General features: G+C 43.4%; 1 protein-coding gene across 2 annotated transcripts in view; it reads left to right on the top strand.

The window, feature by feature from the left end:
- The window catches only part of GRK3 (G protein-coupled receptor kinase 3), a 1,062,914-nt gene that overhangs the window by 689,436 nt on the left and 345,579 nt on the right, over positions 1 to 27,899 (top strand). For both annotated transcript variants that reach the window (XM_086943135.1, XM_086943134.1), the window contains exons 6-7: positions 23,081 to 23,142; positions 27,244 to 27,295. In XM_086943135.1, the coding sequence (XP_086799261.1) occupies positions 23,081 to 23,142; positions 27,244 to 27,295 (114 nt within the window). The remainder of the gene's footprint in view (positions 1 to 23,080; positions 23,143 to 27,243; positions 27,296 to 27,899) is intronic.

The raw sequence follows: 27,899 nt of genomic DNA on the forward strand, positions 1-27,899 counted from the left end.
CTAATAGCCTTTGGAATCGCTAGGACTTGACTATAGAATCATTAGATTACTTCTAGGAGACCCAGGGGACTCGGGTGCAGAGTGTGCACTCTCACGCGTGATGCGGGACAAAGTCTATGGTAGCTAGTAATGACAAAGTTAGTGTTCTCGGGCGAACCCGACCTGGTAGGAGGAAAACGAAAGTGGATTCTGACCCTTGGATAGTGAGGCTATGCTGGGGCACCAAAATGCCGAAGTTACCTAGCCCAGGGGCTGCAGCTGCATAGGACTCAAAAGACGTCGGGAATCCTCGTAGACGGACCAGGAGCCTGGAAGAAAGAAGTTGCTGGCAGGCGACCAGTGAAGAAAGTTCGATGGATCCAAGCCTGGATCGAAGGAAGATGACACCTGAAAGCAGAGGGGACCACGTTCGAGACTACTAGCCAGTAGTCAGGTGGCACCAGGAGGGCACCGGATGGTAGTCACCTCGACTAGGTGAGTGGGTGACGCTGTGCTCGCAGATCTCTCGGACCAGGAGGCGTTGTCGGCGACCAGGATGGAGGAGCGAGCTGTCCCACGATGGATGAAGCTGTCGGCGTCGCTGGACCCAGGATTGGGCAACAAAGCCTTGGCAAATTCAAGCCCACGTGGTGGACTCAAAATGGCGTCTGGAGTGGACCAAGAGGGTCCGGGGTGCTTCTCTGTTGCAAGGAAGCAAGGGCCAGTCTGGAGCAACCAGACCAGCAGCAGTGATGTCGTCGGGCGTCGTGAAGAAGGCCACAAGCCAGCCGGCTAGTAGCCACACAGTGCGGTGAGCACGCAAAAGCAGAAGGGCCCCACGCAGATCGTGGAGATGCTGGAGGGCTGATCTTCGGTGCTGGAGCTGCTCAGGGTTGGGGCTTCTCGGACCCCAAAGCACTCACCAGTGGAGCACACGGTGGGCTTGTTGAAAAGAAGTCGTGCAGTCTTGGCGATCGTCGGTCCCTCGAGGTCTCGTCGCACTCACGGTTCTCAGCTTTGCTGTAGAGGTGAGTAGAGGTCAGAGGTGCCAGGGAAGCCGGGTCTCGTCGAGCTGGGTCGTCGGATTCGTGAAGAAGGACTTGCAGCAGACCGCAGTGTTCTTAGGATGGTGCCCGCTTGACGCAGGGTGACTACTCCTTAGCCACAAGGGAGAATCTTGAAGAAGGAAATCTTGATGCCTTTCGCAGAAAGTCGGGTCCTGATTCCAAAGATGATCTGATCTGAACAGGGGGCCCGCTCCTATCTTTATACTAAAAAAGGGGGCTGACCCGGTGACTAGGTCCTGCCTATGGGTGGGACTAGGAGGGGGGTGGTTACACCCCTCTGCCATGCCGGACTTCCCCAGGCCAGGGGCTGGTGTGCCCCTGGAACTGGTTCAGACTGGCCTATGCGTAGTGAGCACCGGGGTGCCACTCAGCAGTCACCTTCCTGAAAAGCCCTGCCTACCCAGGATACACAAAACCATGTCTGGGACGGTGCTAGCAACGCCCCTGACAGGAAACCCTTTGTCCAGGCTCCCCTCACTGGAAGGACTCCCAGCTGCAGGGGGTCAGACTCGTGTCTGTGGTGGCAGCATCCATTTTGTGGAGCTGAGGCTTCGTTTAACTTTAACCGGGGTTCACAGTTACATACCTGTCGTGTCCCTCTAGAAGGGTGGAATGCTAACCCCGTCGCCAGAATTGGCGAGGGGTTAGTATTCCAATTCGTATGACACCTTACTCGACATGTTTTGATAAAGCAATACCAAAGTTAGCATTTAACCGCGAGGATTATAATGCACTTAAGAGTATATGGTATGCGATATCATGGAACAGCTATTAGGACTTGATTGCGCAAGCTGCAGACAGGCTCAGCTCATGCCAGAGCACCATCTCACACGATTCCAAGCACTCTGCCTTCAGGATTGTTAAGGCCTGCCATAGGAGTGAATGATAGGAATCTGTGTGTCCATTTTAGGGTTAGATATAGGTATACTATATCTACAGCAAAGGGTGATTACACGACTTTGCCCCAGCTGTCATGCAGCCAGTTGTGTCAAATTTAGGAGGCCAGTCAGGGGTGGCATATTACATGCTTCAGCCCCTGGTAGGCCCTGGGTACACCTATGCCCTGAGTTACAGGTCTGATAAGGTGGCCCAGTACCAATTGGAAATGTACCTAGGGTACATGGAATCCATTTTACAGAGAGAGCAGTAGGCCTGGGGTCCTGATTGGCAGGGTCCCAGGTCGACTATGTCAAAAACCAGCTAAAACACAGGGCAAAAAGTTGGGGGCAACCATGGTCAGGAGGTACCTTCCTACACACCCCCACGCCTACAAACACATACGGTAACAAAATTGATAGACATTCTCCTGGAAGTGGGTTACTGTATTCAGTTAGTTAGGGGGGGTATTTAATGACGTGGTGGACCGCCAGCTGGATCGTACCCTCCTGTGAATGGCACGCACAGAGACACACAGCTCAGATGCTTCCTCAACCCAATGGGTTTGACAGATCTTTGGCAAAGGCACCACCCCCAGACACGGGCATACTCATACTACTCAGGGGCACACAGAGTCTTCTCCAAGATAGATTATATCCTTGCCCAGCTGGGGGGAGTGGCAGAAATAGATAAAGCAGAGTATTTGGCTAGAGGCCTTTAGAACCACTTTCCCTTATGGCTCTCCCTAGGTAAGAGAAGCCATACGGCTAAACTGAGTTGGAGACTCCATGCCTGGGAACTCAGAAACACTAAGGTACCTGAGAATATTAGAATAGATACAGAGTTGTACTTTAAGAAGAATGTAGTCTCTGTATCATCAGCAACCACATTTTGAAGGCATATAAGACAGCTCTACGTGACAAGGCACAGAACATAATAGCCGGAAAAAAAGAAGCGAAAAGAAAAAGATGGAAGAAATAGAGAGAAGCCTCCTCTGAGTTGAAAGTCAGATAAATACACCTGCAGACACCTAACAGGTATGACCTATCCTGATCCTTTGCAAGGAATATCAAGCCCTAGCACAGCGCAAAGCGCAGACGGCAATTCAGGCCACGCACCGCCGCCTCAATGAAGCCGGAGACAAGGCAGGAAGACTGCTGACGTGGCTGAGTAAATAAGAAGCAGAAGCACGCTGAGTAACACATAGAATCGGAAGGGGGACATCAATATAATACACCTACTGATATAGCTAATGAATTTACCAGATATTATGAGGCCTTCTATGCAGCGCGACAGTAGGCATGTGCTTTACAAATGGAAAGATACTTCTCAGAGATCTCCACCGCTACCTTAGGTGAGACTGCCATCCAAATACTGGAAGAGATTAGCCTAGCTGAAGTAAGAGCAGCTATAGGTGATTTGAAGCTCACAAAAACCTCAGGCCCTAATGGCATACCTATGGAACTCTATACTGTTATAGAACAGGGGTAGACCCAATATAGTCCAAGGACCTGGGTATTCAGCAGTATAGACAACAATTGGTCCATGACATAATTTTACTGATGAAAATAGTCATAACATTCGGTCAATTTTATTAACTCCACACCCAGACTGAATCTATAGTCTTACTGACATGGATGATGCTAGCCCACAGCCTCAAAAATCATTTACAGTAGGTGCCAATAAACCAATGAAACCAAAAAAGGGGGTCCAATTAGAATAATTAATTTAATATATCATATATTGACGAATGAAAATCAATGTATCTATATACATATATTTACACAAATCATAAGGCAAAATACATTTTTCTAAAAAAGAGAGAACGTGCACAGAGAAAGATAAAGTGTGTGCTCAAGTGAATGATCAAGAAGATCAGAAAAACAGTGTAGGTCATTTATATACAAAGAAACATTGAGCCTGTCCTAGGTAACGCTTGTAAAAAATACTTCTTTTTTACTCGCTAAGTGCTATCTACAATTCCTTGGTCCTTAAATTGCACCGTTGGCAATAAGATTGCCAGGGAGAAGGGGATGGAAGGTGGACTGGGGACAGGGGTCAATAGGTACAGGCTCCCAAAGGGGAATGTCGTCATTCCCCTTTGGGAGCCTGTACCCAGTTCTTTCCAATTGTTTCATTAGTATTGCCCATGTATGTTAGATGTTTCAAATGACTATAAATTGCATTGAATATTTTGTGAATACTGGTGGTCTCAATATTAGCATTTCACAGTACAGTTATATTCAACCCCTAGCTTGAAACCTCCTTGATGTATGCCGCATTGTACACATTATGGCCTCCCTTGCAATGCTAGTGTTGCATCCTGTTGGGCCTTGGAAAACATATATACAACAAACACTGACAAAGCCAAGAGGTATGTCTTACATGTTCTGTTATAAGCCAGAGCCCACTGATTTTGGAGGTGCTTATTGGCAGCTGCCTAGCAGCAGGATGAAGAGGAGCCACTGGGTGTGCTGAGAACTGGCAGTGCAGTTGGCAAAATGAAAAGGAGCTGCTAGGTGTGGTGAACACCGGCAGCGTGCATGTTGAATGTGAGAGCACTTAAGCCTTAGTAAAATTGCCATGCACACATAGCTCCAGATGTGTCAGAAGACAATGACGTGATGAAGTAAAAGGAGCATTGGTGGCATTGCAAACAGCACAACCTGATCCTAAGATGACCGGGTGAAATCTTGCAAGGTCAGAAGGTCATCTTGAGGTCATTCTGTGCCACTCTAGTCTTGACAAAAGCATTTAAATAAAAGGCTAATGCATTTAAAAATCATAATAAATTATAAGGATTTCTTTATGAATACATGTATGGAATAAAGCATTGATTGTGTGAATATGTTAAATGCGCATTGCTGCATAGGGTCTGTTTAAAAAGTGGAATGATTCAACAGACAACCCGTAGGTTGTGGTGAGAGGGTAATCCTTCTCCGGATGAAACGTAAAGCCAATATGTTCGTTTAAAAAAAACTGTTAAGAAATCAACCCTAACTTGGCTTAATACATTGTAGCACGTGTTGCTCCCTAAGATAGTACCACTATAAAAATGTCCCTTTCCAATTATGTAAATGCCCCCAACTCTACAGGTAAAACACCAAACGAAACTGTCCATTATCTAGAAATAAGTTGGGACATACTACATGAGCACCTGAAGTATTTTTTATTTATTTATTACATTTATAAAGCGCCGGACTCACCCCAAATGGGGTATCTCCGGACAACTGGTAAATACAACATAGTGAGGGCAAGAGAGGTTAGAAAAGCTGAGTCTTGAGTTTTTTCCTAAATGTCAAGTAATTGGCTTCTTGACAAAGGTCCAAAGTATCTGGTCTCTAGTCTTAGGACAGCGATATAGCCAAGAAAAACCAAATGCCCAATGCAGGAAAAAGCTGTATTCCTACATCTTAAATAAAATCAGTAGCTCAAAGATTTGAAAATGTACATCAGCCTTCCCCAAACAAATGCAAAGACAGCATACATCATGCGGGAGGTAGCTTAACTACTTTAAAAACCTCGTTCTGATTGTGGTCAAGTATATAACAGGAATCTGCTGGAACTGTTAGAATGGTTTATTCAATGTTCTGCTATTCTGCATAAAATGATAATCTTGCCATTAGCAAATTTTTTCTCTTAGCAGTTTTGACTGCCAATGTACATTAGCATCTTCTGCAGAGTGCTATTATATGTGCAAGAGTTCATTCCTTTTAATTTATACGGGGATGATTAGTAGGCTTTCCCAAATATATGTTTAAAGAGGTGCATGCCCCGAACATACCACTGGGTAAAATAAATTATCAAGTTTGAAATTAGACGGTAGGTAATGCCAAGAAGTAATTTGACCCACTAACCTGTTGGTGTTAGTGCAGTCTGATTTAGATAACATGATGTTTAACTAACAGGAGACTTCTCCATTAAGCTATTAAGCCTGAATGCTGGAATTTTAGGGGTCATTATGAGAAGAGATCATTTTTTTCTTCCAAACCTTCCAGACGGAAGTCAGTGCGACTGAGCAAGCTCTTTGGTGATATGGTCTTTTGGCCAAACTTTGAAAGTGGCTTCCACCACCCTGTTGTTGTCTCCCTGAGGACTCCCAATGGCTGTACCTGGGACTATTTGAGGCCTACTTTGAGCAATTTAAAACTGAATTAGACCTAAGCCTGGCAACAATTATGTTTACTGTTACCAGGTGAGCTAATAAAAAGCAAATGTTGACACATGGACTAAACTCTTTGGGGTGCAATGTTTTTCAATCTGGAGCTAAATCTTTAGGGCAAAGTAGTAGTTTTACATTGACTAATTAGCAATAAGAGATTTGTCTTGTCACTAAATATTGTCAATAAGGATAAGCAAACCAAAGGGATGTTTGACCTCATGCCAGAGTGTAGCCTAAGCTGGACTTGGTCACATTTTCGATGCTTGAGCAAGATAAAAATAATAATGAGAATGCTTCAAGATGGCCAAATTCATTATTGGTGAAATGTACAGTCTTATTTCTAGAGGAGCTGTTACTGCCACAAAATGCACTGAAATGGGGAATTAATTCCAATAACTCATATAACTTAAATTAAATGAAAGAGTGCTCACAGAAAGTATGAGCAGTTTCACTGTTTGGATGGAAACAGAGCCAGTGCAAGTTGCGATAAATGGTGTTTCTAAAGCGTTTGAATTGCTGATTAATGGACATAACACAGCGATGTTAACTTTCGCTACTACCCCAAACTAGACCCTTTAAAAGCTGCAGTCATAGGCCTGAGCATCTTCAATGATAAATAGGGTCTTAAGTGGGAGGGACTATATGCATTCATCTTCATTGGGGTGGTGACCTGCTGATTGCATCAGTACATCTTTAGAGTGTTGCTTTTCACAAGAAGCTTAGCATTCACTGTTTCATGCATCTTCTCTCGAGAGCCTAGAGAGAACATGGGATTTAGAACTGATTAACCCTTAGTGGTAGGGTGATCACTGTGTGAAAAACAACCAAAATGGCTAATTCATTTAGTCCATACGGTGCAGATCTTAATAGTGTAGCAAGTGCTACACCACATGATAATGAAATGAGACTGTACAAACCTGTATAAATATGAAGACCAGATAGGATACTGCTTAAGGGTATCACCAGCCGCCTACATACTCTGCTCTGAACATCTAGCATTTGCATATAAGGTGATAACAATTGTTTTACAGAAGAATTGCATGGTCTGTCCTCCAGGAACACTAGAACAGCCCTACTCAGAGTACTCCACAGGCATTAACGCTCTCAGCCAGCTTAGATTTCAGAAAGCAGAAAAGAGTTTACAAAAGGAAACAATTATGCGGTTGTTCTGTCCCTCAAGGTATGTAATATTTACCCCGCAGTCTATAGCCCACATGGCCTTTACACCGCAGTCTTTAAAACACAGGTGATTACCATGCAGGTAAGTGACTTTAATGGTTTTTACATGTACCCCACATCCTATACCTCGCAGTACTTTACTTCGCCGGTAAATATATATTCTTCGAATAACATTACTTTTTATGTGATTAAAAAGGGGTTAAGGTCTGGTAGAGGTAATGGGGAGAAAGGGTGATATTAGGGTTAAGGGATCGGTGAAGGTAATAAGGGTAAGGGTGATTTTAGGGTAAAAGGGTAGGAAAAGGTAAATGAGGGTAAGTATAATTTAGGGCTATGGGATGGCTAGATTTAAAGGAACGTATGGGTGATTTTAATGTTGAGGGATGGTAGAGGTAAATGAAGTAATTATGAATCTAGGGTTTAGGGAACGGTTCAGGTAAAGGATAGTTAAGTGTAATTTTAGAGTTAAGGGGTAAAGTAAGGGGAGGTAAGGGTGAATTTAGGGTTACGGCTGGTGTGAAGTAAAGGGAGTAAGGGTAAATTTAGGGTTTGGGCACTGCCTGCCCTTAAAAAATTAAACTGAAAAGATTATTTTTTATTTTTTAAATGCATCCCGTTTTCCCTTAAGGACAACGGGCTGCATTTTTTTAAAAACTGGTTTATTGACAAAGTAATTTTAGACATGGTGGTCTGCTGACCCCAGCAGGTCACCATCCCTGGGAGTGCTAGCCATTCCCACTGGGGTCGCAAATTGCGACAGACTTATTAATATTCATGAGGCGTGTATTTTGTGACCCCATTGGGAATCGCAAACAGTGCCTCAGACACTGTTGTACACAGCATTCTGCGACACACAAATTGCGACTCACAATTTGTCACAATTTGCGACTCGCAAAATGCTGTGGTCGTACATCTGGCCCTTGGTCTTTTACACAAAAAGAAGAAGCTATTTGATGGATCCCTTTAGCCCGGCAAAGGACAGTCAATCAAGCGCTCATTCTGAGCAGATTGGACTATGCCAATGCCTTAAAACTAGGGATGGCTGACTATCTCTTCAGTCGCTTGCAGATTATACAGAATGAAGCATCCAGACGGATCTGTAATGATGCCAAAAGGAGCTCAGCATTAACCTGCCTCAATCAGTTGCACTGGCTCCCAGTGCAGAAAAGAGCTTGGTTAAAACTACTTAGCTATGTGCACAAGTCACTTTACGAGTCAGGACCTGCTAGTTTGTGTGGGAAAGTGGCCTTCTGTAAGTCTAGTAGAGCATTGCATTTGTCTTTTCAAGCCCTGATTCGTTGTTATGTTATGTTATGTTATGTTATGTTATGTTAAAATAGTGTTATAGAGCGCACAGCTACTCAAAGAGTATCCCAGCGCTAAGACAGAAAACCAAAAGCTGAAGAACAGGAAAAAAGTGAAAAAAGAGAAACAGAAAGGAAAGAATCAAATAAGGAAAACCAGGATGGGTGGCCACTCTATTGGCCATTTGGCGGCCCTTTACAGGAATTCTCTTCCTCTGGAAATACATTTTTTCAGGGGACCTTCTTGTGTTCCATAAGCATTTAATACATGGCTGTACCTTCTTTAGGTGCATTTATCTGCGGAACTTCCCTGTTTTGGTACTAGCACCCTTGGGGTTGATGTATGCGCTTTATAAATAAAATCGATAAACAACTAGTCAGGGGACAGTGAAAGCGCAGACACCGTGATAGTTGTGTCTAGGTCAGTTGTAGAATTGTGGAGCAGGATATTTTATCCACAATTTTCAATGACTGCAATGCCGATGAAAATCTTTTATTTTTAGTCGAATAAAAGGTGTCAGGAACCAAAACAGCTCTACACTTGAAGATGTGTGTGGAACAAAAATGTTAAGGGAATTATAGCAACTCATGATTTAGAGCCTGAACCCACTGCATGAATAGCACAGAAATGGCCATCATATACATCTCTGTCAAGTTCTAATAAAACCCACTTAAAGCATTTTTGTCATCTAAACTGATCCCCGAATAAAGGTGCATTTTTACTAAAGAGTCTTGTGAGAGTTTAAGGAATTTTATTTGGAGTATAAAGTGACTGAGCAGCTCTAATGTCACAGTGGCAGACCAAAATCATGGATTCAAAAGCAAAAAACATTTGGAATGCATGGATAGAATTAATTTAATTTTGTGACCTTAAATGATTTGTCCTCTAAAGTACGAACTACAAGCTTGTAGGAAGCATTCTTTCAATGAAAATATCTTCGGCCCACACCTCTGTCCTTTAATCTTTGCTACTACACTTTGCCATTCCATATCACCCCATATCTTATTGTGCTCATCCATTTACCCTTGTCCATACTCCTATTCACTTTGCTCCTTTAACCTCTTCTACAGTTGGTGGTAGGACGCAGAAATGACATTATCGACTCCGAGGGATTCTATTGTATTAACATTTTTAAAAAATACAAAAAACACAAAGATTACGGAACTGTTCCCTACTGGAAGTAGCACACTGTCATAGAGGCAAATGCATAACAATAGCATAGAATTTCAATAGAAATTAATGACAAGAAACACATAAATAAGTGCCATATAAAGCTGCTTCACCAGTACAGTGCTCCACTGCTTTTTGCATAGGTTCCTGCTATACAGGTAGTACATATGTACATGGCTATTTTATGTGGCATGGTACAATTAGAAAACCAAATTGTTTGTCTATGGAGAAGAGATCCTAGTGTCCTGATATGAGCTGTGCTCCCACAATCTAGCAACTAATAATAAAAGCAGGCATCTGTGTCAAATACCGAACTTACCCTTGGGTGCTTGGCATGAGCAGCAAGGCCTTACAATCCAGGGGGGGAGGGGGGTTCCACTAGTGGAGCTTCACCTGACTGCAACAGCAGAAAAGCTTGACCTTGTGGTCCATCCTCTGTTAAGATGCCAGATCACAGTGAAGTAAAGCAGGGCACTGGATCCCCATACCTGGGGCATCTAACTGAGGCATGGTTGTACCTCCACTTTGAATTTTTGTTTTATTGATTTAAATGTCAGTAAAACTAAAAATGAATGCAAGTGGGTGAAAAAACATAATACCCACACATCATTCAACAGTGCTTTCAATGCCACTGGTGAGGATCCAGTCATGTGAGGATCTCGAATTCTGGCAGGTGTTCCTCCTCCATGGATACAAATGCCAAAGTCTCTGCTGACCTGGAAACCCGGTGGGCCGCCCACCAAATCTTAAATGAGGCCTGTTGACTTAGCCCTTTTTGCAGGGTCTTCCCTAAACGTTTGACTTTCTCCTAGCCTTTTTTTGTGACATGGTGTTGGTGATTTTAGGCCTCTGGGCACTTTAGCACTGCTGTCCAGTGCAAAGTGTGTGTGCTCTCTATGTTAAAGATAGTAAGATTGGTCTACACCTGTTTGGCCTATTTAATTTACCTGTCAGTCCCTTGTAAAGTGGTATCTCAGATACCCAGGGCTGGTAAATTAAATGCTTCTGGTGGGCTTGTAGCGCTGATATGGCCACCCATCAAAGTAGTCTTTATTGTGGTGTGCCTAGTATGTTGCTGCTGTGTGTGTGTGTGTTGCGCAAACGCTTTACACATTGCCTCTGAGATAAGCCTGACTGCTCGTGCCAAGCTACCAAGGGGGTGAACAGGGGTTATCATCAGTGTGGTGTAACTCCCTTGCCTTGACTAGAGTGGTGGTTTCTGCCTGGCTTCAGCGCAAACCTTAGCCAACCAGAAATCCCATTTCTAACAATACCCCTGGAATCTTTCCTGGTGGTTGAACGTCATCAGCAGGGTTGAAGCAGGACAGGCTTGTATGTGAGGTGAGTAGTTCATTCTGATGATTAAAAGGTAAATGATGGACAACCCAGGAAATCTTGCCTGCCAAAACTGTCTTTTTTAGTTAGACTTGGTACTTTGTTCTGGTCCTCCAAAGGTGAAAATATGTGGAATGTACCAATTTTCCTAAATTGAGAAAACAGGTTTTATTTGATAGATTGCATACATAGTGCACTCCGGAGGAAACTGCCAATCATTACAAGTCTTCAATAAGGTAGCAATCTTTACATCATTTTGTCAGGAATCAATATCAAACTTAACAATATGAACTCCCCACCCCCCCTCGAAAACCCCCCAAGCCCCCCCGTCGATCCCCGCCCCCCCAGGTCACACAACACCGTCTCCCCTATTCTGCAAATCAGTTCTCAGTCTGAAATGTACATGCATCCTCCATCGTGGCTCAACATATAATTTCCACAGTATCCTCCCTCTCCGCCGGAGGTTCCCGCCACAGGCCCCTATAATCAGCCCACCTCTTTCATATCTTATAGTGCTTCTGCGGTCAACCACGAGCTACAAAGATCGGTTGCTCCAGCCCCATACAGAAATCTAATCCCTTCTTCCATACCGGAATAGAAGGAGCTCGGGGGTCTTTCCATGCTTTAGCAATATCTCGTTTGGTGAGGGTCAGGCCTAATAACAACAGATGCCTCTTATGTCTGTTCCCCCCATCACATGCTTCAGAAAAGGGGGTGGTGATGAACAGAGTGTCTGAATTAAGCAGACCACTCTTACCCAGTCCAAAGATCAGGGCTTGATCCATCACCGTTATTTATCTCACTGCACCATCCCAGCTCAGAACCTGGCTATATGCAAATCAGTCTGTCCCTGGCCCAGTGCATCATGGGAACAGGGCAGACTAAACTACCAAGCCAATTCTTCACCAGAAAGGAGACAAGCTACCGGGGACCGGTTTCTGGCATTTCAGCCTTCTTCGGCCCGGCTTGCTTGAATCCTGATGGTGCAGTGAGAAAGGGACTCATGTCTGAGTATACCCTGCCACACCTATAGTGGCCAAAAACGATTCAGAAAAGGGGGTGGTGATGAACAGAGTGTCTGAATTAAGCAGACCACTCTTACCCAGTCCAAAGATCAGGGCTTGATCCATCACCGTTATTTATCTCACTGCACCATCCCAGCTCAGAACCTGGCTATATGCAAATCAGTCTGTCCCTGGCCCAGTGCATCATGGGAACAGGGCAGACTAAACTACCAAGCCAATTCTTCACCAGAAAGGAGACAAGCTACCGGGGACCGGTTTCTGGCATTTCAGCCTTCTTCGGCCCGGCTTGCTTGAATCCTGATGGTGCAGTGAGAAAGGGACTCATGTCTGAGTATACCCTGCCACACCTATAGTGGCCAAAAACGATTCAGAAAAGGGGGTGGTGATGAACAGAGTGTCTGAATTAAGCAGACCACTCTTACCCAGTCCAAAGATCAGGGCTTGATCCATCACCGTTATTTATCTCACTGCACCATCCCAGCTCAGAACCTGGCTATATGCAAATCAGTCTGTCCCTGGCCCAGTGCATCATGGGAACAGGGCAGACTAAACTACCAAGCCAATTCTTCACCAGAAAGGAGACAAGCTACCGGGGACCGGTTTCTGGCATTTCAGCCTTCTTCGGCCCGGCTTGCTTGAATCCTGATGGTGCAGTGAGAAAGGGACTCATGTCTGAGTATACCCTGCCACACCTATAGTGGCCAAAAACGATTCAGAAAAGGGGGTGGTGATGAACAGAGTGTCTGAATTAAGCAGACCACTCTTACCCAGTCCAAAGATCAGGGCTTGATCCATCACCGTTATTTATCTCACTGCACCATCCCAGCTCAGAACCTGGCTATATGCAAATCAGTCTGTCCCTGGCCCAGTGCATCATGGGAACAGGGCAGACTAAACTACCAAGCCAATTCTTCACCAGAAAGGAGACAAGCTACCGGGGACCGGTTTCTGGCATTTCAGCCTTCTTCGGCCCGGCTTGCTTGAATCCTGATGGTGCAGTGAGAAAGGGACTCATGTCTGAGTATACCCTGCCACACCTATAGTGGCCAAAAACGATTCAGAAAAGGGGGTGGTGATGAACAGAGTGTCTGAATTAAGCAGACCACTCTTACCCAGTCCAAAGATCAGGGCTTGATCCATCACCGTTATTTATCTCACTGCACCATCCCAGCTCAGAACCTGGCTATATGCAAATCAGTCTGTCCCTGGCCCAGTGCATCATGGGAACAGGGCAGACTAAACTACCAAGCCAATTCTTCACCAGAAAGGAGACAAGCTACCGGGGACCGGTTTCTGGCATTTCAGCCTTCTTCGGCCCGGCTTGCTTGAATCCTGATGGTGCAGTGAGAAAGGGACTCATGTCTGAGTATACCCTGCCACACCTATAGTGGCCAAAAACGATTCAGAAAAGGGGGTGGTGATGAACAGAGTGTCTGAATTAAGCAGACCACTCTTACCCAGTCCAAAGATCAGGGCTTGATCCATCACCGTTATTTATCTCACTGCACCATCCCAGCTCAGAACCTGGCTATATGCAAATCAGTCTGTCCCTGGCCCAGTGCATCATGGGAACAGGGCAGACTAAACTACCAAGCCAATTCTTCACCAGAAAGGAGACAAGCTACCGGGGACCGGTTTCTGGCATTTCAGCCTTCTTCGGCCCGGCTTGCTTGAATCCTGATGGTGCAGTGAGAAAGGGACTCATGTCTGAGTATACCCTGCCACACCTATAGTGGCCAAAAACGATTCAGAAAAGGGGGTGGTGATGAACAGAGTGTCTGAATTAAGCAGACCACTCTTACCCAGTCCAAAGATCAGGGCTTGATCCATCACCGTTATTTATCTCACTGCACCATCCCAGCTCAGAACCTGGCTATATGCAAATCAGTCTGTCCCTGGCCCAGTGCATCATGGGAACAGGGCAGACTAAACTACCAAGCCAATTCTTCACCAGAAAGGAGACAAGCTACCGGGGACCGGTTTCTGGCATTTCAGCCTTCTTCGGCCCGGCTTGCTTGAATCCTGATGGTGCAGTGAGAAAGGGACTCATGTCTGAGTATACCCTGCCACACCTATAGTGGCCAAAAACGATTCAGAAAAGGGGGTGGTGATGAACAGAGTGTCTGAATTAAGCAGACCACTCTTACCCAGTCCAAAGATAAGGGCTTGATCCATCACCGTTATTTATCTCACTGCACCATCCCAGCTCAGAACCTGGCTATATGCAAATCAGTCTGTCCCTGGCCCAGTGCATCATGGGAACAGGGCAGACTAAACTACCAAGCCAATTCTTCACCAGAAAGGAGACAAGCTACCGGGGACCGGTTTCTGGCATTTCAGCCTTCTTCGGCCCGGCTTGCTTGAATCCTGATGGTGCAGTGAGAAAGGGACTCATGTCTGAGTATACCCTGCCACACCTATAGTGGCCAAAAACGATTCAGAAAAGGGGGTGGTGATGAACAGAGTGTCTGAATTAAGCAGACCACTCTTACCCAGTCCAAAGATCAGGGCTTGATCCATCACCGTTATTTATCTCACTGCACCATCCCAGCTCAGAACCTGGCTATATGCAAATCAGTCTGTCCCTGGCCCAGTGCATCATGGGAACAGGGCAGACTAAACTACCAAGCCAATTCTTCACCAGAAAGGAGACAAGCTACCGGGGACCGGTTTCTGGCATTTCAGCCTTCTTCGGCCCGGCTTGCTTGAATCCTGATGGTGCAGTGAGAAAGGGACTCATGTCTGAGTATACCCTGCCACACCTATAGTGGCCAAAAACGATTCAGAAAAGGGGGTGGTGATGAACAGAGTGTCTGAATTAAGCAGACCACTCTTACCCAGTCCAAAGATCAGGGCTTGATCCATCACCGTTATTTATCTCACTGCACCATCCCAGCTCAGAACCTGGCTATATGCAAATCAGTCTGTCCCTGGCCCAGTGCATCATGGGAACAGGGCAGACTAAACTACCAAGCCAATTCTTCACCAGAAAGGAGACAAGCTACCGGGGACCGGTTTCTGGCATTTCAGCCTTCTTCGGCCCGGCTTGCTTGAATCCTGATGGTGCAGTGAGAAAGGGACTCATGTCTGAGTATACCCTGCCACACCTATAGTGGCCAAAAACGATTCAGAAAATCCATCACATGCAACAGACCTAGTCGCGCTGTGCGGGGGTAGTTCCCATCCCTGGACCTCGGACAGACAATCCCACACCCCTCTCCAGAATCTAGCCAGCGAGCTGCAACTCCATACTGTGTGGATTAATGTCCCCACCTCCCTCTCACATAAAAGACAATCCGGATATGCAATGAGGCCTGCTCACCATAGTCTCTCCCTAGTGTAGTAGATTCTGTGTAAGTATTTAAATTGGATAAGCCGTAGGCGCATCGCAATGGCTGCACCCCTAGGAGCCTCCAGTGCCTCCCGCCAGTCCTCCTCCTCCAGCACTCTAACACCCCCTTCCCATGACTCCCTGAGCTTCTGCAATGTCGTGGAGCAGTGTGTGACTAGTGTCTGATAGAAGCGAGATATCTTTTTTTCCCCTAGATCCTCCATAAAGACCTTATCTTCCAATGGACTAAACTCCGGGAGGGAATACAGACCTTCCAAGTTCGGCGCAATGGCATGGCGGAACTGCACGTATTGAAAAAATTGGGAGCTGGGCATGCCATACTCCGTTCGGAGATCCTGGAAGGATTTAAGTGTCGTACCTGACATTACATCCCCCAGCCTTGAAATCCCCATATTATCCCATCCCCTGCAACTCCGGAGGGACTTCAGCGCAGGAAGGCGTCCATTACTCCACAGTGGGGTTTCCTCAGTCAGCGTGCCCACCATCCCATTCGTTGCAGCGTCTGTCTCCAAATCTGGAATACTAGTTGAGTAGCCGGCGGCAGCCTCCTTCGAAGCCGTGCCGCGTACAGTATCTTATGCAGGGAATTAGAGCCCATCAGGTGTCGTTCCAGGGCATATGCAGGGCCGCTCCTATCCCCGTACCACCACTCATTTAGAACCAGGAGATGGGAGGTCTGGTAGTAGGAGAGGATATCGGAGTTCGCTATATGCCACCCTCATCATACCTCCAGCCCAAAGAAATTGTCCCAGCACTGAATTCACTTGGCGGAACCACTGGGGTGATATCGGAAAAGGATGATTCTGTAATTGATAAAGCAAACAAGGGAGCGCCACCATTTTAAAAATGGCCGACCTGCCATAGTTCAACTGATTGATGCCCCATCACCCCAACCTAATGGCAATACGAATGGAAGAATGTAACTATCCTCCACATGCCACTGGTTTAATGAATAGCCAATCCAAGCAGTGGTAACGCTTGGAAAACACACGAAAATCAATGACTGAAAGGGTGCTGACCAAAAGTCCAAACTCCTACCTTCTTATTTAACTTTTATGAAAGATTAATGAAGTGATGTTTTTGTTCAGCGAAACCTGCCGATAGCCATACCTGATAGAAATTCATGTTGAATAATGAGTTTTGTTTTCAACAATTTGTTGCATATCTTTTCTTACCTTTTCCTAAACAAAAGCAACTGTACATATTAATCAAGGTGTAAATTGTATGCATCATCATTTGTAATCGTATACTATAGCTCACCATACCCTTATTTTAAATAAAGTATATATTGGACGTTGCCCTTTCTACATGGCTTCCACCAAATTCCCATATTTAATGTACTTGAAAGTCCCTGCTAAAGTGGCACTACCTGCTCAGGGCCTATGAATTAAATTATGTTAGTCGGCTTGCAGCACAGGTTGTGCCAGCTACTTAAGCTACAGACTTTTTGATTGTTACACAATAAATAAACCACTATATGATGAATAATGAAGGAAACCAGGATGGTCCGGGAGGCTGGACACAAAAAAAAATCTGAAAAAAAAGTATTTTCTGCTGTTGCTTGTAGTCTGCCCAATTTCCTGGGCAGTGCCCTGATATTTCATGGGATGCGTCTGACATTCAAGCCAAACTTAATGTGGAATGGATATCTTTGATTAAAAAATATACTATCATCTTACTTCTTAAAAACTGAACAGCAGAAGAATTTTGTATGAATGAGGTTTGATCATTTTAATCTCTAGCAATGCCTTCAACTCTGAGTAGGGCTAAGGGGTGGGACTTATCATTTTGCTAATGTTCAACATTGAATGTTGTATTAATTCACGAGTCACTAATCATCCACATATTCTGGCTTTATAACTTTTTTCACACAATGCAGAAATAGTTGTTTTAGTAAAGTATCATAAGAACTGTTTAGGGTCTGCCCTCTCACCTAATATTGTGGAAATTTCCATTATCCAATTTAATTGATGGTGGTTTAAAAGCTAAACATATGCACTTTACTTGCTTGGTTGTCGATTTAAACGTCAAGTTAGCAACGTGAGACAGCTGCCCTTACCCTATTGACAGGGTTAGAAATCTGGGAATCATTCTCGATAATAAGCTGAATTTTGGCGCCCAGGTTAACAGCCTTCTCTTCTTGTTTTTTTCTTATCGGAATACTGTGAAAAAATATTCCTCAAGTACTCCAGAAAACTGTGATGGTAGCGCTTTTTCTATCTAAATTGGACTATGCTAATGCATTGTTTCTGGATATTGAGAAATGTCAGTTACAAAAACTGTAATCGTTGGAAAATGCGGCTGCTAGACTTCTTCTGGGGCTGCGTAAAGGACAACTGACATCAGCTGGAATAAGATCATTAAACTGGCTCCCTATTAAACAACGTATTGAATTTAAAGTGCTAACTTTGGTATACAAAGCAGTAAACGGGGGGAGTCCAGCTGATTTTCATAAGCTTTTTATAACTTATGCTCCACCACCAACACTGAGATCGGCTACGCAAGGATTAATAAAAACTGTAACATTTAGAAAAGCTAGATGGGGAGGCCAAGCCATAACACACTGTGCAACTATGGTCTGAAATAAACTACCAATATCCTTGAGACGCCAGCCAAATCTCCAGCTTTTCAGGAAGAATTTGAAAACCTGTTTTTTTACAGCTGCATAGGTCATAAACTTTCTCACTGTGCCTTTCACCCTCTCACTTTCAGCTCCGAGACACTTCGGTATTTGTGCACTTTACAAGAAAATAAACATAAACATAAACATTCACTAAATGCCCTGGGTTGTAGTTCTCCTGCTAACCGTTATGGTCACCTGGAAGCTCGAGGACATTTATATTAGATATTACATGAAAGTACAATTTCACAATTGTCAATTCTTATCTTACACTTAGTAACTTGTCGGTGATCACTTACAGTGAGAGATGTGTAAACTTCCTTTATCGACTATGTTTGTGCCACATTATTTCTCCTTCTTAAGGAAGACAGTTTTAAAATGTTATCATACCTTTGGAGCAATCACAATCATCTGTTAACATTTCTTAGAACACTTTTATTTCAGAAGAGCTCAGATTTTCTACTCCAAAGAAGAGAATTTTTTAAACACCAAGTTTTGTGCTTGAAAAGGTAGAAGGCTGACTTCCCCTGGTCACTAATTATATTATTACATTAGTTGTGTATAGCACCATAACATGTTTGGATGGCATGGCTAATAGGGACTTCTCTTAACTTACTTTAATTTTTTTTCACCTTCTACTTGCACTGTGTCATGTGCTTTAGCAGTCCCTGGTAAATACGGATTACGTATTGGAAGATTGTCATTAGCACCCCATTTTTCCTCTCTTGGATGACAGTGCACTAATATGCATGCTTCTACTAGTGAAGGTTATTGTTTTAGTTTCTGTTGACCTTCACACACCCTGGAGGATTATAGAACTTTAAAGGAGTAATGTTTAATTTTTTTTAATTTGCTGCAGTCGTGGAAGCCATCAAATCTAGCCCAAATATTAAAGCTCAAGTTCCGGCTGGCCACTTACAGACTTTCATGCCTTTGGTATTTAACTGTGGGGCCCATTATTAATAGTGGTCCTTAACTCCTGAGTATGCCAATCCATACAGATTACTTGGAGGCAATCTGTAAAGCACCTATTTTGAAGAGTGGCGACTGAAACAATCTAAAAGATTATCGCCCCATCTCACTTAATGACTCCACCATCAAGGTCCTAAGTAGGATTCCTCTGTCAGGTTTGGGCTGAGGAAAGTGGAATTCTGGATGAAATCTCAATCTGGCTTCTCAGCAGGCAAGGGCATCATCAAACAATGCCTACATTTAAATTTGTTAATGGATGTGACAGTTCAGAAAGGATCTTTACATCTGACATTGATGAATTTAAGTTCAGCATTTGATTGTGGGAACCATTACGATGTGGGAGTGGACTCAGCCATCACCTCCATCCTCCAATCTGTGTTTACTAATTTGTTTCTCAAATTTAGGTATGGCCTGAGAAATTAGTGCTCTAAGGATTTTCCTTCCATGTGAAGTGTAAGTCTAGAGTGTGTTTTGGAACCATTTCTATTTATCATGTACACAAATCATGTCAAAGATACTCTGTGGTATGTTGGAGAGGACACTCTGAGACTTGACAAGAAGCAAATACCTAACCTGCTAAACATGTATAATGATGTCCTTTTGAAACAGACAGATATTTACAGCAGATGCTAAAGGTCTATTATGCTGAGTGCTTACCAGCAGTAACCAATTCAACAGAGATTTTAGGTAACGGATAGACTGATTGTACCTAAACAGAAATATTTAGAAACCCAAAACTGGTTCCAGGACTTTATACAGTAGTTTGAAATTCCCTGGCTGGAAATTGAGATTAAGGTGAGACCCAAACTGTCCCTCATTGTTCTAGTTCCATGTTCTTTTTGACCAAGCAAGATAGTGCTTCGCAGACTACTTGAAAAGCTGTTGTAATCCAGGGCTACTTTCTGCATGACAGTCTGTCTTACAAAGGTGAGCGGACATTACCTTAAATCTTTGCCAAATGCAAGAGGGGCTGTAAGTCTACCTAGAATCCTGTCTGCATGCTTAGAGAGGAGGAAAATGCCTGGCCCTGCTTGAGGATAGACTGTCCAGAAGAAGATGTTCAACTTTGTTCCCAGTATGTGGAACTCCCAGAAGAATCTTATCTGTGTTTGAGAGTGGGACATACACTAGCCCAAGCTAAGAGGCACACCATGCCTCCATGCTTGTATCATGTGGTGAGCTGTGTGAACAGCAAAATTGCCCTAAGTACTAGCGTACTGTCTGGCATCTTGCCATAATTTGAGGGACATATTCTGCTGATTGAAATATTCTGTAGGCAAAGATGTCATCAAAATTGTGGAGACTGCAGCTGCCAAAGGCAGTCCACGCCAACAAAGGCCTCCGATGCTGCTTGCTTCAGTGACAAGATCTGAGAGTTTGGTCATAACCCTGCATCCATTGACTGAGTCTATGCCCCTTCTACTAACTCCCTGAGAAGCCTTTGAACAATCCTACTTGTTACTCAAAAAATCAAGTACAGAAAGGGCCCAGTTTACATAGCCATATTAGGATGGACCCCAGAAAGCCAGAGGCAAATGATTTCATCAGTAACAGCTGCTAACAATCGGGATTGGTGAGGCAGCGAGAGAGTGGGAAGAAAGTGAACAAAAAAAACCTTACTTGGGGTGCCGGCTGCTGCCTCTCCTCTGTCCTCTTCTTCCTGTCCTCGCCAGCAACAGGAAGCACCCGGGCTCCCAATAGCCGATCACAATGCTGCAATGCAGTGTTTTGATTGGCCTGAGCGATGTGGTTTGGCGCTCAGATGGGGACTGGGAGACTTTGCCTGTTCCTCACCAGGCTGTGTGAAGCATGCCTGATGGGGAAGATGCCCAAAAGGGTGGACCAAGTAGTCATGCGCACTTAAGGAGTGCAAACAACTTCTCTCCCTGCTCTGGCCAGTCCCACCCCTTGAGCCACTGACTTCAATAGGAAAAATAAAATGATGATATCGATATGTCATTATCATTTATTTTTCCTTTTGAGCAGTTTGGCGACGCTCCTCCGCCTTAGCGGAGGAACCGCCACTGGATTTCTTCCACCACGGTTGTGACCCATTAGCCCCTGCTTGCTATATGGCCAATTGGCCCCCTGAAGATGGTCTGACACTAATGTATTATTAAATATGACAATAAATGGTTGTTAGACTTTTTCCTTGACAGTAGACTTTACAGAGGGCTGGAATACAATTAAAGTAGACCTCTGTTAAAACATATTTCCCTTTGAAAACCATATGTAGAATGAAACCATTTTAATAATAAAGAGAGAGATTTACTGACTAAATTGAGTATCTACTTTCAGTGTCCCTCACATGAGTATCTCTCTCATAGGGATCTTATGGGTAACTATTGTAATTGTGATACTTTGTCCCTGCACCCACCTATGCACTCTATTTCCCTACATTTTATTTGGAGTTTTTGAGAGGGTACATTATTCATGTCTCAAACCATAACCATTCTAGATTATGCCATCAAGGCCGGACTGGCCAGCCGGGCAAGCGGGCAATTCCCCGGGAGGCTGGAGCCCCAGGAGGTCGGTATTGACACTTGGAGGCCAGGTTCAGCTTCTAGGAATGGTGGTACTCATTACCGATCCTGGCTGCAACTTGAAAGAGTTACTTTTATTCTAGCGCACATTAAGACGTCTGCCCATGCAGGCTGAATTTTTTATTTTTGCCAGGGCTGTTTTAAGTTTCCAGTACGGCCCTGTATGCCATCCAGCTTTTTTAAATCTTCTTTTATAACAATTAGGAGCCTGCAGTGGCTCTATACACTTAGTCACCTGTAATGAAGAAATGATATCGCCGCTGAACTGTAATACGTTATTACAGTTGAGCATAATTAAACCTGCAGTTAAAAAAAATATAAAATGACTGTTCCTTGTGCTCTGTGTTTCTGAATGGACAGTGATAGGCAAAAGGAACTATTGATTGCAACATTTAGGAAAGATAGAGGGCCAGATGTACGACCCGCAATTTGTGCTCGATTGCGAGTCACAAATAGCGAGTCGCAATTTACTATGTACAACAGTGTCAGAGACACGGAGTGTGGTTCCCAGGCGGGTCGTAAAGTGCGAGACTCATTAATATTAATGAGGCACTCGCATTTTGTGTCCCCATTGGGAATGGCTGGACCTCCCAGGCATGGTGGGCTGCTGGGCTCAGCAGACCACCATGTCTGTGACTGCATTCAAATAAAACAGCTCCTCTGTGACTTGCAATATCCTTACAATGTACGAAAGGGATGCTTTATTACACATGTTACCTTTTCCCTTGGTTAGTAATGCTGTTGGGGAGTTCTTAGTGGTGGCTGCTGAACTACAAAATGGGCTGCTTAATAAATCTGATTGATATGCGCCTCAATACGTTGAATGAATTTCGGTATTGATTATGCATTTTTGAGGATAGAATGCTATTAAATTGTATTGAATGGTTTAATTGTCATGGTTTATAATGAACTGTATAGAATTTTCTCATTATTCCAATACATTAAGTATAGTTTGCATGGATCTGTGTCAGACTCAAATGAACATTTTACTTGATTTGAGCTGACGCATGATGTGCCACCCAGTCTCCTGTGATCTGAAAGGATGAATTTGCTGTTCAGATGAGATCCTTGTTAAGGATGATCTCCATTATAGTAATCAATATGTTTGTGGAATTCAGTCCATCTGCCAAAATAAAAAAATAGACCATACCAATTCAGAAGAACACTCAAAAATATTTTACTTACTCACTAAATTGATCAATGTCTTTGATTGTTGCTTTAAATGCTCCTCAATCCTAAAATTACCTCGGGTGAATTTGCGATAGAAAGACCTTAGCATAACATAACTGTCGCAATCCTGTCAAGTTTCCATTTGTTGGCAAATGTCAGGGGTTTAGAAAATATATATAATATAGCCCCACCCTGCTGGTTATTCAGGACTTTCCTTTAAGAAATTCATTTGATAAAGTGATAAGAGAAAGGATATAAATCATCATATTTGGTTAATGAATATTAATTAATTTACAAAATGTTAATACTGTTTTTTTCCTTTTAGCCATATATTGAAGAAATATCTGATAGTCTCCGAGGAAAAATATTCGACCAATTTATAGAAAGGTATGAAAACACACTCCTGATGAAGCAGTATTATTTGAATTTGGTTTACAAAATGTTGTTTGTGTTTTTCAAATTCTTGCTTTACTGTGGCTGCAAAATAGAGACACTGTAGTGAGGGTGAGTTCTGAATTTCCGTAGAGGACACTTGGTTCGATTGTCTCCAGTATATCCTCATTCTTATTATCAGCAGGCTGGGTGGAATTATGAGATTGTTGATCCAGTCAGCATGCTTGGAATGCTAGCACTATCTCCTGTTCTCTAGGTTCAGCGATAGGGACACGCAGAAATGAGAGGGACATCAAGCCTTGGTTGGGTGGGATTAGACGCGCAGGCATGATGGTAGATTACAGAAATGTCTATTATCATACCATATATAAAGTTGTTTCACATTGTATCCACTGAGAGCCACTAGTGTGAACAAAACGTGTTAACCACTGTTGCTACATCACAAAGGAATTCCATGTTGCTGTTGCCTGCATCCTTGAGAGCCTGTCAGAGTATTGATGGAGAGCAGGCTACTGGAGAGGAGGAAAGGAAAGGCACACAGAGTGTTGGGTGTGAGTGGCAAGAGGCTATGCATTATTTGTTTTTTTAACTTGGAGCAGGGAGGAGAAGCCATGTTATGTAAGGCTGCTCCATTAATTCTATATATAATACATGGTTGCCTGGAATGCTTTATTGAAAGCATGTCTCTAATATTCTTTTTGCAGGCAACTTGTGTAAAGTCTCTAGTTGAGGTAAAAGGCAGGTGACAGCTGGTAATTGCAGCTGCAGTTTAACTAATAAGGGAAAATAAAAACTGCTTTACCTTCTTATATGTTTAAAAAATAAACCAGTGATGAGCAGAAAGAAGATATTTATGGCGTTCATTTTTTATACATTAACTGTCCTTGTAGGAAAAAAATCTCTACCTTTCCCTACACATTTTGAGCAAAATTAGTTTTAATGTGAATTACTTAAGCTGATTTTAATATGTTTTCTGACTCCAGTGATTCTTATAACGAGTTATTAAGATGAAGAGCTAAATCCGTGCTTCAGGCACTAGGTAGGACACATTCTTCAAAATGCTTTGCAATCTACGAACTTGAGAGATGCATTTCTTAACATGTGGGAAAATAGCGCTTAATTCATAAATAAACAAGTACCAGGGCCAAAGTTACTGCTCAGGGGGCATCTGCAGCTTGCACTACCGACTGGCAACACCACCACTGCCACAGGCCAGTGTAAACGTTTCCTACTGAACTTGACGCTTCTATAAATGGGGCAATTTGGAATATTTCAGGCCACTAAAAGCAGGGAGGATGGCATCAATGTGGCAAAAGCAGTGGCGTAGCAAGGGGGGTTGGCAAACTCAGGGACCGCCACGGGTGACAAAAGATCTTGCTACAACAATGGGTACATTTTTTTTATATGTATTTAACCCCATCCCCCCCCACCCCTGTCCCCTTCCCTCCTCCCTGTGCTAAGCTTATTTTTGGCTATTTGGGGTAGTTCGCGCCTAGGCCCTTGTAACTTTAGGACCACATAATTATCCACGCCAAATTTGCGTCCTTTTCTTCCAACATCACAGGTATTCTGTAGGTAACCAGGGTTTGTAGACTCCCCTGGAGGGGACCCAGAAATTACACAGTTTTTGCATTTTACTAGGACATAGCCTATTTTTGCTATTTTTTGTGCTTTCAAACTTCTTCCAAAAAATGGTAGAAATGTGTATGAAAGCAATAATGAATCCTGGTAAGCTATACATTTTAGAAAAGTAGATAAAATTACCAGGCCCGGCCCGTCGCAGGGCGTTATACCGGGGCAGTGACGTCAGGCGGGGGAGGGGTAGGGTGGGGCGTTTGAAAATGCAGGATATGTACCATTACAGGTAAGTAACGAAAAAAATGAATAAAACAAATTTCGTTGCCCGCTCTGCATCGCCAAATGTGATGCAGCGTAGGCAACGAAATTCGTTTTTTTTTTTTTTCGTTACTTACCTGTAATGGTACATATCCCGCATTTTCAAACCCCTGCCCATCCCCCGCCTGACGTCACTGCCCTGGTATAACGCCCTGCACGGGCCGGGCCTGAAAATTACAACATTCTGAATTCAGCAAGCGGTCATTTGTGTAGATCCTTCAAGGTTTCTTTATAGAAACTAACAGTTGAATATAGGAAACTTTTTAAATTAGTTGAAAAAAACAACCATTTGTGCCAATGTTTTCACCTGTAACTTCTTCTAATTATGACAGCTGTTTCAAAGCAATACACAGTTACATCCGCTGGAGGTTTCTGGTTGTGGGGATATATAGGAATTTTACGTTCAGCAAGAACCCGACGAACCCAGAGCCAATAACTGAGCAGCCTCTTTGTTTATTACATACCGGGTATATAGCAAATAATTTGGGAAAATATGTACATGGAAAAATCGGTATGAAAGACACCTATGTCTTTCTGAAATTAGAACAAAATATTTAATTTAGAAACACTAGATATTTGCACATTTGCTAAATTATGAGTACCCATACTAGCATGAGAATTATAGGACATTTTTCAAAATGACCTCTTTTTTACACTTTGTGTTTCATTTGGAAGGCCGAAATGCTTCGAAAAGTCAATAGGTAATAACAGTTGTTCTACAATTCTGTGTTTTATCTTAAGTCTTCTGATAAAAGTGGTACCTCACTTATGTGCGTAGGCCCTGTGCCCACAACAGGAAATGGCTCAAAACGCAACGTGGACACATTTTATTTTTGCAGTGAAAACTGACCCTTTTTTTTCCAAAATGCCGAACTGTAGATTTCGAACCCTAGCTCTGCCGGCAACTAGATAAACCGAGCAAACCTATACATTTTTTAAAACTAGACACGCAGGGAATCCAGGATGGGGTGACTTGTCTGGTTATCTGGTGATAAATAATTTTGATGTCGCCTCAATAGGTTTTGGAACCTTGCCTGTCGTGGGTACTTGACCCACCCACACAAGTGAGGTACCATTTTTCTCGGAAGACTTTGGGGTGGGTGGAATTTTGTGGCTCCACGCAGATTCCAGAACTTTCCACCATAGAAATGTATTATTATTTTTTTTACAAATTTTGAGGTTTGCAAGGGATTCTGGGTAACAGAACCTGTTGAGAGCCAGACAAGTCACCCCTTCCTGGATTACTCTGGGTGTCTAGTTATCAAAAATGTATAGGGTTGCTATATTTCCCTTGGTGCCGGCAGAGCTAGGGTTCAAAATCTACAGCTAGACACTTTGCAAAAACAGGGTCAGTTTTCACTGAGAAAATGTGGGGTGTCCACGTTGCGTTTTGGGCCATTTCCTGACGCGGGAACAAGGCCTACCCACATAAGTGAGGTACCATTTTTCTCAGGAGACTTTGGGGAATGTAGGTTGGGTGGAATGTTTTGGATCCACGCAGATCCCAAAACTTTCCACCATGAGAAATGTGAGGATTTCTTTTTTTTGTACTAATTTTGGGGTTTGCAAGGGATTCTAGGTAACATAACCTGGTGAAAGCCAGATAAGTCACCCCATCCTGGATTTCCCTGGGTGTCTAGTTTTTAAAAATGTAAAGTTTTGCTAGGTTTCCCTAGGTGCCGGCAGAGATAGGGTTCAGAATCTACAGCTAGGCACTTTGCAAAAACAAGGCCAGTTTTCACTGAGAAAATGTGGTGTGTCCACGTATGCGGTATGGCTCTCCTTGCTTAGATGTAAATACATTTGTGAGGAGCAGCTTAGGACACCCCTATTGTTAATTATCCCTCTAAATTCATGAGTCTACTTTCAATCTCTGGCTTACGTTCTTGTTTTGTTGGCTTTGCATTTGTTGACAGTTTTGTATTCCAGGTTGGTTTAGGTTTGTGTCAGTTGAAGGGTATTGCACAGTGTGGTGGTGCATTTTTCCCTAAATTAATTTTGGAAGCCTTAAGCATTGCACAGAGACTTAGTATTCTTTGCAGCTAAATTCTGTAAGAAACAGCAGTCAAAGGTAGAACTACCTACACAATGTTTGACATCCTGTCAGTCTTAACATTACCTGTAGGTTGAATGTCACTTGAACAGGATAAATTATGTTTTTCATTACATTCTGACTCTCTTTTCTCTTGTTTTTTACAGTGACAAGTTTACTAGGTATTGTCAGTGGAAGAATGTGGAGCTGAACATTCATGTGAGCAAGTTCCAGCATATATATATTATATTTATGCCAGTGTATGGGTTTGTTGCTTACACGTTTATTGTTACTAATAATAATGCAGCAATATTATTGATTTTGCCTAAGAGAAGAATCTCCTTCATTGAATTATTTCTGAAAAGCGGTCCTTGCCATTTTGAAACCCCGCCCTGCCATCGGACCTCACTAAAAAGCAGTACAACATGACAAAGCTGTGGACTTTACGCTGGGCCTGCTTAACACTTGCCCTACAGCAGTTGCATTTTCATTCTGCATCTTGTTGTGTCCTCAAAACACACTTATTCTGTTATCTTGGTATTTCCTTGAGTATTTTATGGGTGCTTTCTGTGCAGTCCTAGCGCCTGAAGACTTTTAGGCGACAGTGCACTCACTAAGTGATCCGCTCACTCAAGTCATCGATGCAAACTACAATTAGGCAGACACACAATATAACTATTGCTAGTTTTGTCTTGATTTTCTTCTTGGCATCTTTGAGTTTTGGCTCTTCCGCTGAAGTGACCACTCAGGTCTGCAGCAAGAGTTGTTCACTTTGAACTGACCATAGTCTAGCATGTACACATTGCCTACGACCACAGGGAGT

This window comes from Lissotriton vulgaris, chromosome 11 (assembly GCF_964263255.1).
Source record: "Lissotriton vulgaris chromosome 11, aLisVul1.2, whole genome shotgun sequence".
NCBI lineage: Eukaryota > Metazoa > Chordata > Amphibia > Caudata > Salamandridae > Lissotriton > Lissotriton vulgaris.